Raw genomic sequence first — 14,206 nt, 5'->3', positions numbered from 1 at the left:
TCCTCGCTGCAGTTAAACAGGGATAATGAACGGATGGAGCCAGACTTGTTCCAAATAAAAAGACTTAGCAGCTCTTCCACCGTCGACCCACTTCCTTAATTTCACTCCTCCCGCTGTGATCCGGCCGAGATGCAGTGATATTTTTTAGAGATTACAGAGGGCTGAATCCACAGGGGAAGAGGATTTTAAAGTTGTATTAGCTAAGTGGGTTTCGTACCTGTGTGTTTCAGGTTCCTGCCTATAAGGATGGAGCTGCATTCTTCCTGTGACCCTTGACTCCTACTTATCATTCTCTGATCCCCATTTCAAAAATTGAAGTGACCGACTTGATGTGAAAGTTAATGGTTCTTGATCTTGAGATCAGTAGGTTGACAAAACATCCCCAAATCACACAGTTCTTTATAACAGAAGGTTGATTCTTTGGATTTAGGGAGGGGGAAAAAAATCATTCCCAGTTTAAAGTCCACGTGGTGTTGTAAATGTAAAGAGGCAACAAATGGTTGAGTTTTAATATAGGATTGTGAACCTTTTTGGCCTCGTAACTGTGCTGTGTTGTGGAATGTGCTCTTTGCTCATTGCTATCTATTGTTAAGAAGTTTACTGCTACCTCCTTGCCTTGGTCCATGTCAGGATAAGATAGAAGTTTTGGGATGAGTGGATGTATGACTACATTAAGAGGTCTGATGGTTACCTTATCCAGGCACAGATCAGGAACCTAAAGTAAAGGCTTGGGGTCTTGGAAAGGGCAGGACTTGGTTATGTGCCAGTAGATCATTTATGGATGAAGACCCCACTCTCCTATGTCTGGGGGATGCGTGACCTTTGTATGACATGACTTTTGGGTAATACATATGCATGTCTGGTCTGCAAATGTCTTTCTTTGTGGCCATTTGCCATTGGTTGTAGAGATATAGGTTGAAGTGTTTGACCAATCACAGATCATTTTTTTGTTCCTTCAGAGACAATAGATAGGTTTGTTCTTTGCTTGTTGAGATGAGCTGATGTCACTGTGTGTGTATGCTGCCTACTTGTACAATAATTGTTAATCTTTAAACTAGCAGTGTGTTGTGTATTATTGTATCTTTGTGTTTAGTGTTTTCATACAATTTCCTCAACGTCACTGGTGTTAAAGTCCAGTGACAAGTCTTTTAGATAGATGGATGTATAGATACTTTATTTAATCCCAAAGGGGAGTTTAAACTACTTTTAATTCAATTTTTCAAGTCGAGTCTAAAGTCACCAGAATTATTTACTTGATTCAAGTCTACATCTTTGTTATATTACATATCCAGATTTCCTTGAAGAAGCAGTACTAATTTAAATGTCTGAGGATCTAAAACAAAAAGTATGTAAACAGGTGTGTAATTAGTGTATCTGCACATGCACACACACACGTACAAACTCACACTGATGCATGACAGAAGACAGGACGCCACAATTTGAACAATGTTGTGGATTAGGTTTTAATTCTTAAGTGATTCTCAAATCAGTTTCTTTCACAGATACAGAGCTTTGAAGTTTTAATAATGTTCCCCCTCACTGTACAAGGCTAGAAAAAGTTCACAGCAACAGCACACAAACATACAAAATAGTTTTTAACAAATTCAGTTCAGAGTTTTTTTGCTTTTTTCTTTCTTGTTAAATACATCTGAACTCTAACCCTGGTACGATGCCCAACCATAGCAAAAAATTGATATCAAGTCAAATGTATACAATCTTATTTACACAAGGAACATTTGATCAAAGTGCATTGAAGAGAGTCCTGATTGACGGTCATGTCTCTGAGGGATGATAAATATGTACAATGTATACAAATGCTGAAACCATGGTGATCCTTACACAGCTTCAATAATAATTATAATAGTAATAATAATAATAATAATAATAATAATAATTATAAACACAGATTGAGAAAAAAGTTTGTAAGAATGCACTCCAGGAGGTACCGTAAGAATAAAAAAAAGAAAATGAATAAAAGAAAACTTACATCTTTTAGATATAACTGACCAAAACATGGTCGTACATACATATTCACACAACTGAGCCTGTCGGGTGGGAGGAGGCAGGAGTTTAGACCGAGCTTTCCCTGTGAACGCCTCTCTCCTAAAAGGACCTTTGACCTCTCGCGCTGTCTTTAAACACGTGTCGGATACTGACTGCTCCTGTCCAGCAGAGTCGAGTTGTTTGGTCAGAGGAACATGACGCCCTCTTGTCAGCTTTCCTGCTCGATTTAAACATGAAAAGCCCTGAAAGAGGCGACGGCACTGTGGAAATTCAGCGTTTCTCTCATCGGTTGTGAAAAAGGTGGCGTCTGACTCCTTTAAGAGGACGGGACGAACATACGGAAAGCTGGCTGAGGCTCGAAATTAATAAAGACCGAAAGAAAAGAAAAAAATAATCCTTAACACTTTGGGACGTACTGTGTGGAAAAACAGTTATGACACATAATTCATAGTGATATTCACATAATAAATAACATTTTACTCCGGCCATCCTCACCACAGATAATGACATAATGCACTTCAGAAGGCATGTGGTCGTACTGTAAGGGCTGCTGCTGCTGTTGCTACGGACAACCGCCGGCATGGGAACAAGGAGGCGCCATGCAACATTGCGGGCTGCCGTAAAGAAAGGCCGAGGCGATCACGATAAATCGTCGTCTGTGCTCACTATCGAAATCTGAAGAGAGAGAGGGGGGGGGGGGTTGGGGGGGAGAGACAATTTACTTAAAATATTTTGGGAGTTTTTATAAAACATCTAGATAAGGTTGTTGGCTGTCATGCATTGAGAATTAGTATATCAGGGTCCTGGATTTTACTAGAATGTGGTGGGAAAAGTATCCGTGTCACTGTCATTTTATAAAACATCCACGAATTACACCTCTTAAGCTCACTGATTTCATGTTGCATCTTTTGTTTACCTGTGCTGCTTTTCATGTTATTTTGGAGGAATTTTGTTCTGCGACTATTTTTGCTCTTTTTGTCTTCTCGCTGTCTGCACGTACAGAGAGACATCTGATGCAGCTGTGAGGATGATTATGAAGTCTGAGTCCATCTTGAAGCTTTGGTCGGCCTAAGGTTAATCTGTTTAATCTGAGTAATCTGTGTATGGGGAGATGTGCTCTGTGGACCGCCAACAATGCACTCAGGATTACTACGGGCCATGAGGTCGGGGTGAGAGTGGAGGTCATTAACTTGCATCCTCATCCTCTGTTGGGTTCAAATTATTTAAGCTGCTCAGAAACTCTACAGCACCGCATTATTACTTTATTACCAGAATAAAAAAACCTTCTATTATTTAAAAGTTCGTGATTTTAAGGCAAAGAGCTCTAAAGCTGCTGTGTGCACATAAACTATTAAAGATGAATTGCTGATTGGGAGACGGGTGTGTGTTTTACTCACTGCAGGGTAGGTGTGTCCCACGCTGGCGCTGTGTCGTGTGATGTCGATGTTGAGGTCTTCTTCTGTGGTCTTCAGGTAGACGGGGTTGTCGAAGTTCATGCTTTTCTGGTTCTTCAGCTGCCAGTTTCTCCACATCAAGTATCCGCCCGCCGCTGCCATCGCCAGCAGCACTGAACACACAAACAGAGTCTTTAGTATCAGAGCTGAAGAGTGAGAGGATGACTACTTTCTTTTCTAGTGTATTGAAGCAGCTGTATTTGTTTGAGCTCGTGTGTAGCCCAATAAAAAAAAAAAAAAAGAGATCATCATCATCTCAAACATGCTTAATATGTTGCCTCAATTTGGTAATTTATGAAACGAACCCAATGTGCCCTTTTACAAAATCAAGCCCCAACATTACTTAATAAATGTTATTAACTGCATCAAGTTCTCACCATTTATACTGTAGAATCATTTCTCCTCAAAACTCTCCATGTGGACCTAACAGTTTGATTTTCATCATCAATGGCCCAATCCATCTTCTCAAGTTGCAGTTGAGAGCCCTTGAGGACTTGTGAGTACTTTGACATGTCTGAAGTGTTCAGTCATCACGTCAAGTCTGCGAGGCCGTGAAGAGATGAAATGAGCTGTACTAGATGAAATTCACTTGTCTCTAAGGACGTAAATGCAGGTTTGCAGATTTGATGAACTGTGGATTCGGAAACTAGTTTTATATATTATTGTTCTGTCTTTTGTGGTGTACTGAAGAGGGGGGGAAAAGTCAATGCTCTCTGCAATTATGGACTTTTGGATACAGCCTTTGACATCCCCTGCTGAGGATGTACTGTCTGGTTTAGAGAGTGTGTGCATGTAGACAAAGTCATGGGTGACTGAGCAGAGATATCAGCAGGACAGATGCAATCTGAACCAGCACAGAAGTGTACACACACACACACAGATTATGCTTCTGTGTGTGTGTGTGTGTGTGTGTGTGTGTGTGTGTGTGTGTGTGTGTGTGTGTGTGTGTGTGTGTGTGTGTGTGTGTGTGTGTGTGTGTGTGTGTGTGTGTGTGTGTGTGTTCCTGGACTGGACACAAGCAGTCAGATGATCAGACAGGCTGCAAACGAGACAAGTTTATCCAGATTGTGTTTAATTTATTCAGAGGTGAAACACAAAGTGAGTGTGATCTAAGAAGATGTGCTTCTGTGTCATGCGGAATCTGTTCTGAATCCTTCATTTTTTATTAACAACAACTCCGCTTTAGAAAGATCAGTGTGTTATTTTGGTGATTTCTTTGGTCAATGAATTTCCAGTTTAGTGTTTGTGTATGTGTGTGTGTTATGTTTTTTTGTTTTTATCTCAGAGGACCAATTTCTGTTGAAAACCAGTGTTGTGAGGACATTTGGCCGGTTCTCACAACTTCCAAGACTATATTTTAAGGTTAAGTTTAGAATTGGGTTTGATTTACGTAAGGGTTGGGTTTAGACATTTTGTTGTGATAGTAAAGATTGGGGAAAGGGGCTAGGGAATGCATTTTATCCTTGTGTCCTCAAGAGTGTGTGTGTGTGTGTGTGTGTGTGTGTGTGTGTGTGTGTGTGTGTGTGTGTGTGTGTGTGTGTGTGTGTGTGTGTGTGTGTGTGTGTGTGTTCTGTCCACTCACAGACTGGCAGTATGGCCCAGGCAGCAGCAGACCCTCTGGCTGTGGAGTTCACCTGAATTGATGTGCTCACGTTCGCTTCTGCAAGACACAAAAACCAAAAAGTCAGCAAAACAAGAAAAACTGATGTCATTTCCAACATGTATCCTTGTCCAATTTGAGAAAAGTGTTATATTTAACCTATTGAAAAGCTGGAAGGTTTAGTAAGACATTGGACTGCAGTGTATTAAGTGTCTCTTGCTGTATGATGTAACTGTACCCTATTTTAGATGACTGAAATAAGGTTTGGTGTCTTAAATAAAGAAACCTTGTGATTAAGAACAGTCGACTGATGCACTGAACCACAGACAATCATTGTTTTACCTTATTAGAATGTAAATGTATGCAGTGTAAAGTCAGACTCTACACTGCACCATCTATACCAATTACAGTAAGACAGCATTGTCAAACAAACTCAGTGTTTTCAAAAGTACCTTTTTTCCCCTCATTGACATTTGTGCTGAGATGTTCTACCATTGTACCAAACCTTTGACAGAATGCTTTTAAAACAGTGTTAAAACAGTGTGAATGTTGGTTTTATTTCCTCTCAGTCAACATTATCCAGTGTCTGGAGGTTTTCTTAGAGCAGGACGGAGTGTTTCGGTGTTACGACGAGCGAGTGACATGACTGGCAAACAGCTCGGCTGAAAGCAGCGACAGAGCTTTCAGGACAAAGAAACAAAACACAGGATTTAGTCAGTCCGTGTTCTTTCTGCCAGTCTGTCTGCTCGGCTGCCAAATAACTCTGATGTCATCAACCTACGCTTCCTCTCGGCAACTTTTTCTATTCTGATTGGATAACACTGCTGTCGACTGGAAACCTTATAATTCCATATTTTGTTTTGGACATACTAGGTTTCTGAAATGACCATAATGATCAACATCAAGATAATGGATCAAGCCTTGTGTTGCCCAGACTGCCCGTATGGTAGATCCGGTCATGGTAATGATTGATTTTTGTATGAGACCTGCAGTGAAAATCTGAAAATAGCACTGACAAAGATTGTTGGAGCCCAATTTGAAGACTATAGTTTTAGGAAACATTTATTTACACATCCAGAGATCATCATGGTCCCACTGGAAACATGATTGTGTCCATCTGATAGTGAGTCAATATTTACTCCGCTTTCATCTCAGGTTTGGTCTCCAACAACTGAGAAAAATATCTGTCTCTTCAGCTGCTAGATGACACTCTTCACTGTGTTCAGCAGCACTAAATGTTAGACAGGTTTTACCAGAGAGTGCTTGCTATAACTGAGTTGATGCCGTAAATGTGCTCAAAATGCAAAATGGTATTTTGCAGAAAATGTACTAATCCTTTATTTTGAATTTTCACAGAGGGAAAATATTAATCTAAATGTAATCTTAACAAAAAAAGTGTTCACCAGAGCTGAGGTCACACAATTAGAAAATATGATGCAAAAGTCAGGAGAGACTTTTTTGATGCCCAACAGTTTCTGAAAGACGTCCGAAGGATTTGAGTCACAATCTCTGCCTGTGCACTAATTAGCATAAGTGGAACTTGCAGATTCTGAACGGTTCTGGCTGTTTTAAGGCACCTCCTCGTTTTGGCCACTAGGTGCTGCTGCTGATCTGTCCTTTCAGAACAGAGTTTAATGCTCTACTGTGAATTCATATACTGATCATCTTCCTCATCAGCTAACTCCATAGTAACACAAAAACATTGTAGATACATCTGATAAACACACAAAAACAAACAATGAATGAAAGTCATGAGAACAAACGGTGAAATGAGAAACAAACAAGAACTCATTAGCAAACTGTGCTCCTTGTGTTGCTGATTACAGTCCCTCTGTCAACATGCAACTCACTCACTGCGTGTTTCAGAGTTTACTTACTTACCTTGTGAGTGACATGTTTACATGACTGAACAATATTGTCAAATCCACAAACACGTTACATTCAAACTAAACTGAGCACTAAGCAGAAAATCCATTGTAAAGAATAGAGGCAGCAGACTCCCTGATTAGATTCCAGCCTCAAACAGCAGGTGTTAAAAGTGACTGAGAACTGACCTGTACTGGATTAACACTCTGAAGAAATTCTGAGACACATTCTTGAGCTATACTCCCATCACAGCATGAAGCCTGTGTTAAGTTTAACAGAAAGAGGACTGAACATCAGTTGTGATTGAATTGAGAAACATGGTGAAGGTGAGAAAGGAAAACGACAAAAAACAGAAAAGTAGCCAAAGCAAAGAGTGGAATCTAAATTAAAAACATAATCGGTTATTGGAAAAGAAAACCACAAAGCAAACTTTTATAAGAGCCAGATATTTTCAAAGCTTGAATAGAAGTCTGAGGCAACCTGAACAAGGCAGTATGAGTTGAAACAGATTTAGAAGTTTAAAAAAAAGACTAAAATACTGATTTGGGTGAGTGTTAGATGGGCACGCCATTTAAATTCACCACATGTTGGACTGTTCCTATTGTGTTCGGGTGATGCAATCAGGAAGTATAATGTTGCCAAGGAGTCAGAAAGTGGTGCCAGTAACACCGTTAAGATTTTAAGCTGTTTCCTTAACATTTTGGTGAGTCTGCAACATGAGAACTTAGTTGCTAGTAGTTCCTGTTTGCTTTGTAACCATGGATACACCCAAAACAAAGCGTGTTTGAGGTTGAAAAAGTTCATAAAATTAGCAACTTAACTTCTTTGGCCAAATTGGTCAGTTTCTTGAACAGACCAGCTTTTGTAACTTTCAGTTCTTAATAATAACAGAAGAAAACTGTAGAGACCAGACGACTGATAAATACTTCAGTCTAGTGGAGCATGTGTTACAAATGAAATATCAACTACCTTAAAGCAGTTATCTGACACTGAATGCGTCTCATTACCCGACCAGAAAAACCCAAAGCACCGACAGAAGCCATCAGTACAGAAATAGACAGAGAGACGACATTCAGCATAGGATGCTGCAGCCGCATCCGTGGAAACAAGAAATACATTTTGCCATTTAATTTTGGCATTATATCAATAATGAAAAAAAACAAAAAGACTGATTCAAGAGTACATGAGGGAAAGAAGAAAAAGCAACTGCAACTGTGGCTGCAGCCAGAAACAATTAAGAGACAGATGTTCTCCAGTTTAACAATTAAAAATAGAAAAACACCCCCAGACTCCACGGTTAGGGGAGGATAAGTCTGTTATTTCATTTCTGGAAAAATGAAAGAAAGAAAAAAAAAAAAAAAGCACAACATGCTTTTAAAGCCAGAGACTGTCTCAGAGACAGGCAGCGGAGCAGGCGGCGGCTGACGGTTTTTACCTGGGGGCGGCTGTGTAAGAGCTTTCCCATCATCCTTTGAGGGACCTTTGGTGGAAGGGTCTGTCACAGAGAGCCGAGAGTCAGGCGGACGACACACTTAAAAAACAAAACAAGCTACAGAAGTTGCCCTATTTTTAAAATGCACACATGCAAGTGGGCCTTCTTTGAAAATAGACCAGATCTCAGGAGGCTAAACTAGTAAAATAAAACGATTGATAGAAGACGAGAGGGATCCGCTGTTCTATACTCTGAGAAAGTGAGGAAGAAGCCAAGCCGAGAACATTCAAGCGATATGCACACAGACGCTGGCAAAGCAGGCGACAATCAGAAGCTGTTAAGCAGATTGGAAGGTACGGCACACGGTCAGCTGTAGCAATCAGAGCGTCACTATCTGAACAATAAAGACGGACAGCTGCGAAAACAATACAAGTCCTCACAGGCAGAGCAATACAGTCCTGATTAGCAGAGGCAGCAGAGTGGTGCTGTGTTTACTGTAAAAATCACAGGGCTGCTGTGTAGGAGTTGGAAATACAGATCATGCTTAGACCCAAAGAGAACATCGTTAACAACAGTCAAACCCAGATACTCAGCCAGGAAATGTGTATATATATATATGGGTCAGTGACAAATAAGGGTTGGCAAGATGAGCAATTCAAAAACATCTTAAAACTGTCTTAAAAGCAGCATCAGGTTTGTTAAAATATACATTTTGTATTTATATATAGCCAATTATTATAAATGTCTAGTGTAGTAATGTTGTGACTAGTATAAAAAGGGAACATGTTTTTGGTCAGAAACTGCTTCATTTATTTATTAGTTATTATTATTTTGCCCTTTTGGTTTGTCACTTTTTCTAAGGGAGATGAAAAAAACAAGGACATATGATTATTTACTTTATACATGTATTCGAGTTTAATGACTGACAAAAAAATTTGGATTTGATTAGGATATCTGTGTCAGAAGTGAGCCTGGAATAATATATCGACACACCCAACCTTCACTGTAAAACCCTTCATCTAAAAACTAACCGCTTTATAGATAGGCTGTACAAATGATAAATGACATCTCAGTAAACAAACTGTGGAACTAAGCGGAGTCCCAACAGTGTCGGAAAACCAACAAAAACATCCTCTATTTCATCCTGAGTTTGTTCAGCCTGAAGGGAAAAAAAGACAACAAAAAACACTCCCTGCCCGCCTCTATAGTCAGTTATATGAATCCCTCAGTGGTAGTTTCAGTGTTGGACCCTGAAGTGAAGAGCGTTGCTATTACTTTCTCCTCGCTAACGAGATTAGAAGCGGTCAAAGCTACGACCGTACAATGCTCTACAGTTCCCTGTTTGGTCCAGCTGCGGCGGCGGTGAAATAGGATAAATATGTTAGCTCGGGGTTTAAGTGAAGAGCATTGAGGCCTTTTTTGGCTGCGGTCCAACTGGGAGGAAGGTGGAGCATTCAGTGAGTGACAGGCATCCCCTCCCACGCTATTCTCACTGATAAAGTAGAAGATTCACAGACGTGCTGGAAACAAGGTTGTAGGAACACACACACACACAAATTAAAACGCTTGCCAGACACAGAAAGCTTAACTTTCTCAGAGATGCACACACTCAGTAAAGGCACACTGCAGGAATAAAGAAGCTGCAATAAAGTTTGCACAGAAAAAAAAGACACACACACACATATTGGCAGTCTGGGTGGTACATTCAGTCATCAGGGCGGCTGTGAAGAGCCTGGAGGCAGCTCTGGATTCACAAACTGCCAGCGAGGAGGTGAGCGAGGCTGCAGGGATCTCTGCTATATGAAGGCTGATACGTTCCTGTAGAGCAGGCGGCCTGTAAAAAAGTTTGCTGCAGAGCGGCCGGCCTTTTATTGGTGCTGAGAGTTTGTCTAATCCTGCTGTGTGATCTTAGCGGGGGGGTTCCAGACTCCCTGCCCAACATTTTCAAAATGTCTCGATTCGAATGAGTGTGCTGCTGTGATGAAATTAATGTAGCTGCTGACTAATCCTCTAGTGAACAAGCTGTCATTACAGCGCTGGCGTGTCACTTTTAGTAAATCTGTGGAATAGCTGTAAAGTCAAAGATTTTACTTTTTAACTTGGCGTGGACGGCTCTGAATGCCACAATATCCATGAACTTGGCTTCTGTTGGAAATGTAGTTAGACGCAGTGTCATATTTTAAGCTTGATGATTGGATGCTTCTTGCTGCAATGCACATTGGGAGTTGTAGTGTTTCTTGTTTACAATCACTTACAAACCATCCCAATGCTACTGTTATCCTCACTGCACTGGCTTCCCTCACTTACAGAGCCTTACAAGGCCAGGCTCTGCAGTATTCTCTAGCAGATTTGCAGGGTCACACCAAGAGGTTCTCTACTCAGGGTTTTCTAGGTGTACCTTTCACATTTTACATTTCAAGGAGACCATGCCCTCCAGCTAGCAGCCCCAAAGCTTTGGAATGGTCTCCCAATAAGCTTGAGGTCCATGGATACTGTGGACTCATTTCAAAAGCAGCTGAAATGATCTATTGAGGCAGGCATTTAGGTAGCTTGTAGTATTTCATGTTTTAACTTGACACCTTTGCCTGTTCCCTTCTTGTACATTTCATCTAGCGCCTGGTGATTTTATATGAATTGATTTATTTTGAATGTGAACCACCTTGTGACTTGCCTATGAAAGCTACTATACAAACAGACTTTTTAATCAGAACCAGCTATTTTAAAAGTGTTGCATTCAATCCATGGTGGAGGTGCTCCAAGTATGAATCATGTAACACGTCAATGAGAAAAATGAAGGGATTTTTAACTTCTGAAACCACTGCAACTACAGTAGCATCTCCTACTTTGCAACTTTGTTTTCATTACAGTTGTCATTCTGACTGTGGGCCATGCTCACTTTTTTATCACCACCAAGATTCATGAAACTTGTTGCCAGCGAAAAAAAACCTTCAGTATATGAGAGTAAACAGCTCAAGCCTGCTAAAGCTCTTTAAATGAACTTCACTGTACATAAATCAGTTCGGATTGGTCTCTGTGTCTGACCAAAAGTAAACACAGAAACTAGGCCCCTAGATTAGCTACTGTAGCCAGCTGCATGGGGATCAACTTCCACATTAAACTGCAGCTTAATCAAACCCAACAAGCATTGAAGGACTTTTACACACACCCATATTCATTAAATATTTCTTTTTAACTGTACTGCGTTTGTTTTGTTTTTTTAAACGTTTAAGCCATGTCAAAAAAGCGGCCAGCGGAGATCCATGTACCAAAGCGAGGCACACAAATATCAGCGTTCAGCTTGAAACAGATAAATGTGTAGTAGATGAAAATAGAACAGTGCTGCAGACTAAAGATCACTAAAAAAGCGGAAGCAGACTCTCAGCTCTCACTTGAGTACAGAAGAGAGTAAAGAACAAGAAGAAGAGACTTAAAACAAAACAAAAAATCGAAGCAGGCTAAGTAGGCAGCCTTTCATTGAGGAGGATGGCAGTGCAGAGAGTTGTCAGGGAGATGTTCCAGTACTTTGTTTACGTACACCAGTGTCTTGGTCTACAGTTTGAGTCCAATTAGGAGAGTATGTGCAGTGAATTCAGCTGTCAGGTTCCTGCTCCGACACTGCTTCAGTATGAAAAGGCTAATCTGTGGGAGCGCAGAAAAAAAAAGGAGCTCGAGGCAAAAACAACTGGAGCAGAGGAGACCGGAGGAAGAGGACGAGTGTTTCCCAGCAACCAACCTGGTGGTAGCGCTGGGGTTTGTTTTATTATTTTTTTAAACTCCATAAACAAAAAAAACCCACTTAATCTTGCATCCAACATCAGAAGTTATATCAAACCAATACTCTATCACTTTAAACCTGAAGTTCTCTCCTTGTTAATCAACTACATACACTAAACTAAATATTTAGAATTGAGCGTAATTTAAAAAAAAAAAAAAAAAAAAAAAGACAAACCAAGACCTAGGCATTTTTACTCTTGAAACCACAGCAACCAGGGTAGCTTCTCCCACTTCACAGCTCTGTTTTCATTATGGGGGCCTTTCTATCAAATCAAATCAATCACCACTATCAAAAAGGTCCAAGTGTCTCCTGCTCAACATCTGTATCCTCCCACTTGCTCATACTATGGAAAACAAAACATCTGCATGTAAATATGCAGATGACAATGATTTACATAAGAATATTAAAGTGACTACAATCACTGAGTAAATGCAGTGGACATATCATTGAAAGTGCCAACATTGTAGTCATATTTTTGTTACATTGTGACATTTTAACAATTCTTCGGTGGAGGATTCAAATAAGCCCATTAGGCCCATGCCTCTCCCTGCACTGTATATCATTCCTTCTTTGTCATTTTTTTTAGGTGTAATTTTCATTTGTACAAACTACACAAAACATTTCCTCCAATCAAGATGAAATCATCAAGAAGGTATCCGTTTGATGCCAAAACGATTAAAAGTTCACTCACTTTGGACACCGCTGTCCTCACATTTTAGTACGTCTGGTCTCTTGGCTGTTTTTCATGGTTTGGGTCACTTAGTTTCAATGAAAGGAGATCTTAATGCCACAAAATACAATGACAATTTAGGCAATAGTTTGGGGAAGGTTCCTTCCCATTTCAAAAGGACAATAATCCTGGATAAAGAACCCAGCAGGTAAATATGAGCCAGAGGACAGCTCTCAACAGAGGCCATGAACAACTAGAAAGAGGATGAACCCATTCAGCTGTCAGGATGAGACAACACACACACAGGAGGGCGGAGACAGCGCTGCAGCTGAGATGTAAAGGAGGACGGTGTTGAGACATGCCAAAGAGATGCTGAAAAACTGGATCACAACAGCGACTGACTCAGCTACTGTTCAACTGTCAGACTACTAACACAAACAGACAGCTGGGTTTGTGGCTGGCATGGATACAGGAGAGACTCACAGGGGGAATACACACAGAAACACACAGCAAGGAAACATGCTGGAGCAGCTGAGAAGCAGCAGAAAGAAAACCCGAAGAATTCAAATCAATTCATTCAGTTTCTTACAACAGATTGTGTTTCGGTGGGATCAACTGGGAAAGCCTTTAGTCTTTTAAATCAATTATTTAAGATGAGGCACTTTTTGAAAACAGCAGACAGGAAAGCACACGACTGTGTTATTGAAGATGCGTTTGTATGTACTGTGACTGACATACACATCAGTAGAACGAGCGGATTTCCTGTTTCATGCACCAGTGTTTGCACTCTCCTGGAGAAATTCAATTACAAACATTTCCTTAATTCAATTGAACTTTCATTGTTTTTTTCTGAAAAACTCCTACCAACACTGTTTTTCTTTATATTAGGGCTGGATAATATGTTGATATTATACTAACAGTGATATGAGACTAGAGATCTTAGATTTTGGATATTTAAATATAGTGATGACATAAGTGTTGTCTTTTCCTGGTTTTAAAGGCTGTGTGGAGTCAAATGAAGATAAGTAGTTGTTAATAATGATTGTTGTATTTGTTAGATGATAATCAAATGTGAAAGGATCATGATAAGTGGTTAGAAATGCATGTTATTCCACACCAGCTGATTGAATGTACTGTATTGTAAACCCTATGGATGTGAAATGTAACCAAATTAAAATTATTGCCTTTTTATTGTCCTCCATCTTATATGACATGATTTTTTGTGTGTTCTTTTTTAACATTGTTTTATGTTCCTTTTAGTCCCTTTTAATGTGAAGCACCTAATGTATGTATGTCATTTCTTTTGTTGCTATACATACGTTTATTGTTGTTTTTAATAGCTAAAAATAGACAAAATCCACAGAACATGGAGTCATTGAGTAAAATTACAACTTTGCAGTTGCAT

At 40.0% G+C, this 14,206-nt stretch overlaps 1 protein-coding gene across 2 annotated transcripts in view; it reads right to left on the bottom strand.

Moving 5' to 3' along the window:
• Window positions 1-1,486: 1,486 nt before the first annotated feature.
• vldlr (very low density lipoprotein receptor) overlaps window positions 1,487-14,206 on the bottom strand; it is a 68,467-nt gene continuing 55,747 nt past the window's right edge. The window contains exons 17-20 of one of the 2 annotated variants that reach the window (XM_062435243.1): window positions 8,360-8,419; window positions 5,041-5,118; window positions 3,402-3,571; window positions 1,487-2,679 (exon numbers count right to left, since the gene is read on the bottom strand). In XM_062435243.1, the coding sequence (XP_062291227.1) occupies window positions 2,644-2,679; window positions 3,402-3,571; window positions 5,041-5,118; window positions 8,360-8,419 (344 nt within the window). In that variant the 3' untranslated portion in view covers window positions 1,487-2,643. The remainder of the gene's footprint in view (window positions 2,680-3,401; window positions 3,572-5,040; window positions 5,119-8,359; window positions 8,420-14,206) is intronic. The other variant, XM_062435244.1, reaches the window with a different exon arrangement.

Source organism: Scomber scombrus, chromosome 15, assembly GCF_963691925.1.
Source record: "Scomber scombrus chromosome 15, fScoSco1.1, whole genome shotgun sequence".
Taxonomy (NCBI): Eukaryota; Metazoa; Chordata; class Actinopteri; order Scombriformes; family Scombridae; genus Scomber; species Scomber scombrus.
The sequence above is the reverse complement of the archived record's forward strand: the minus strand, read 5'-3'. Positions and strand labels throughout refer to the sequence as shown.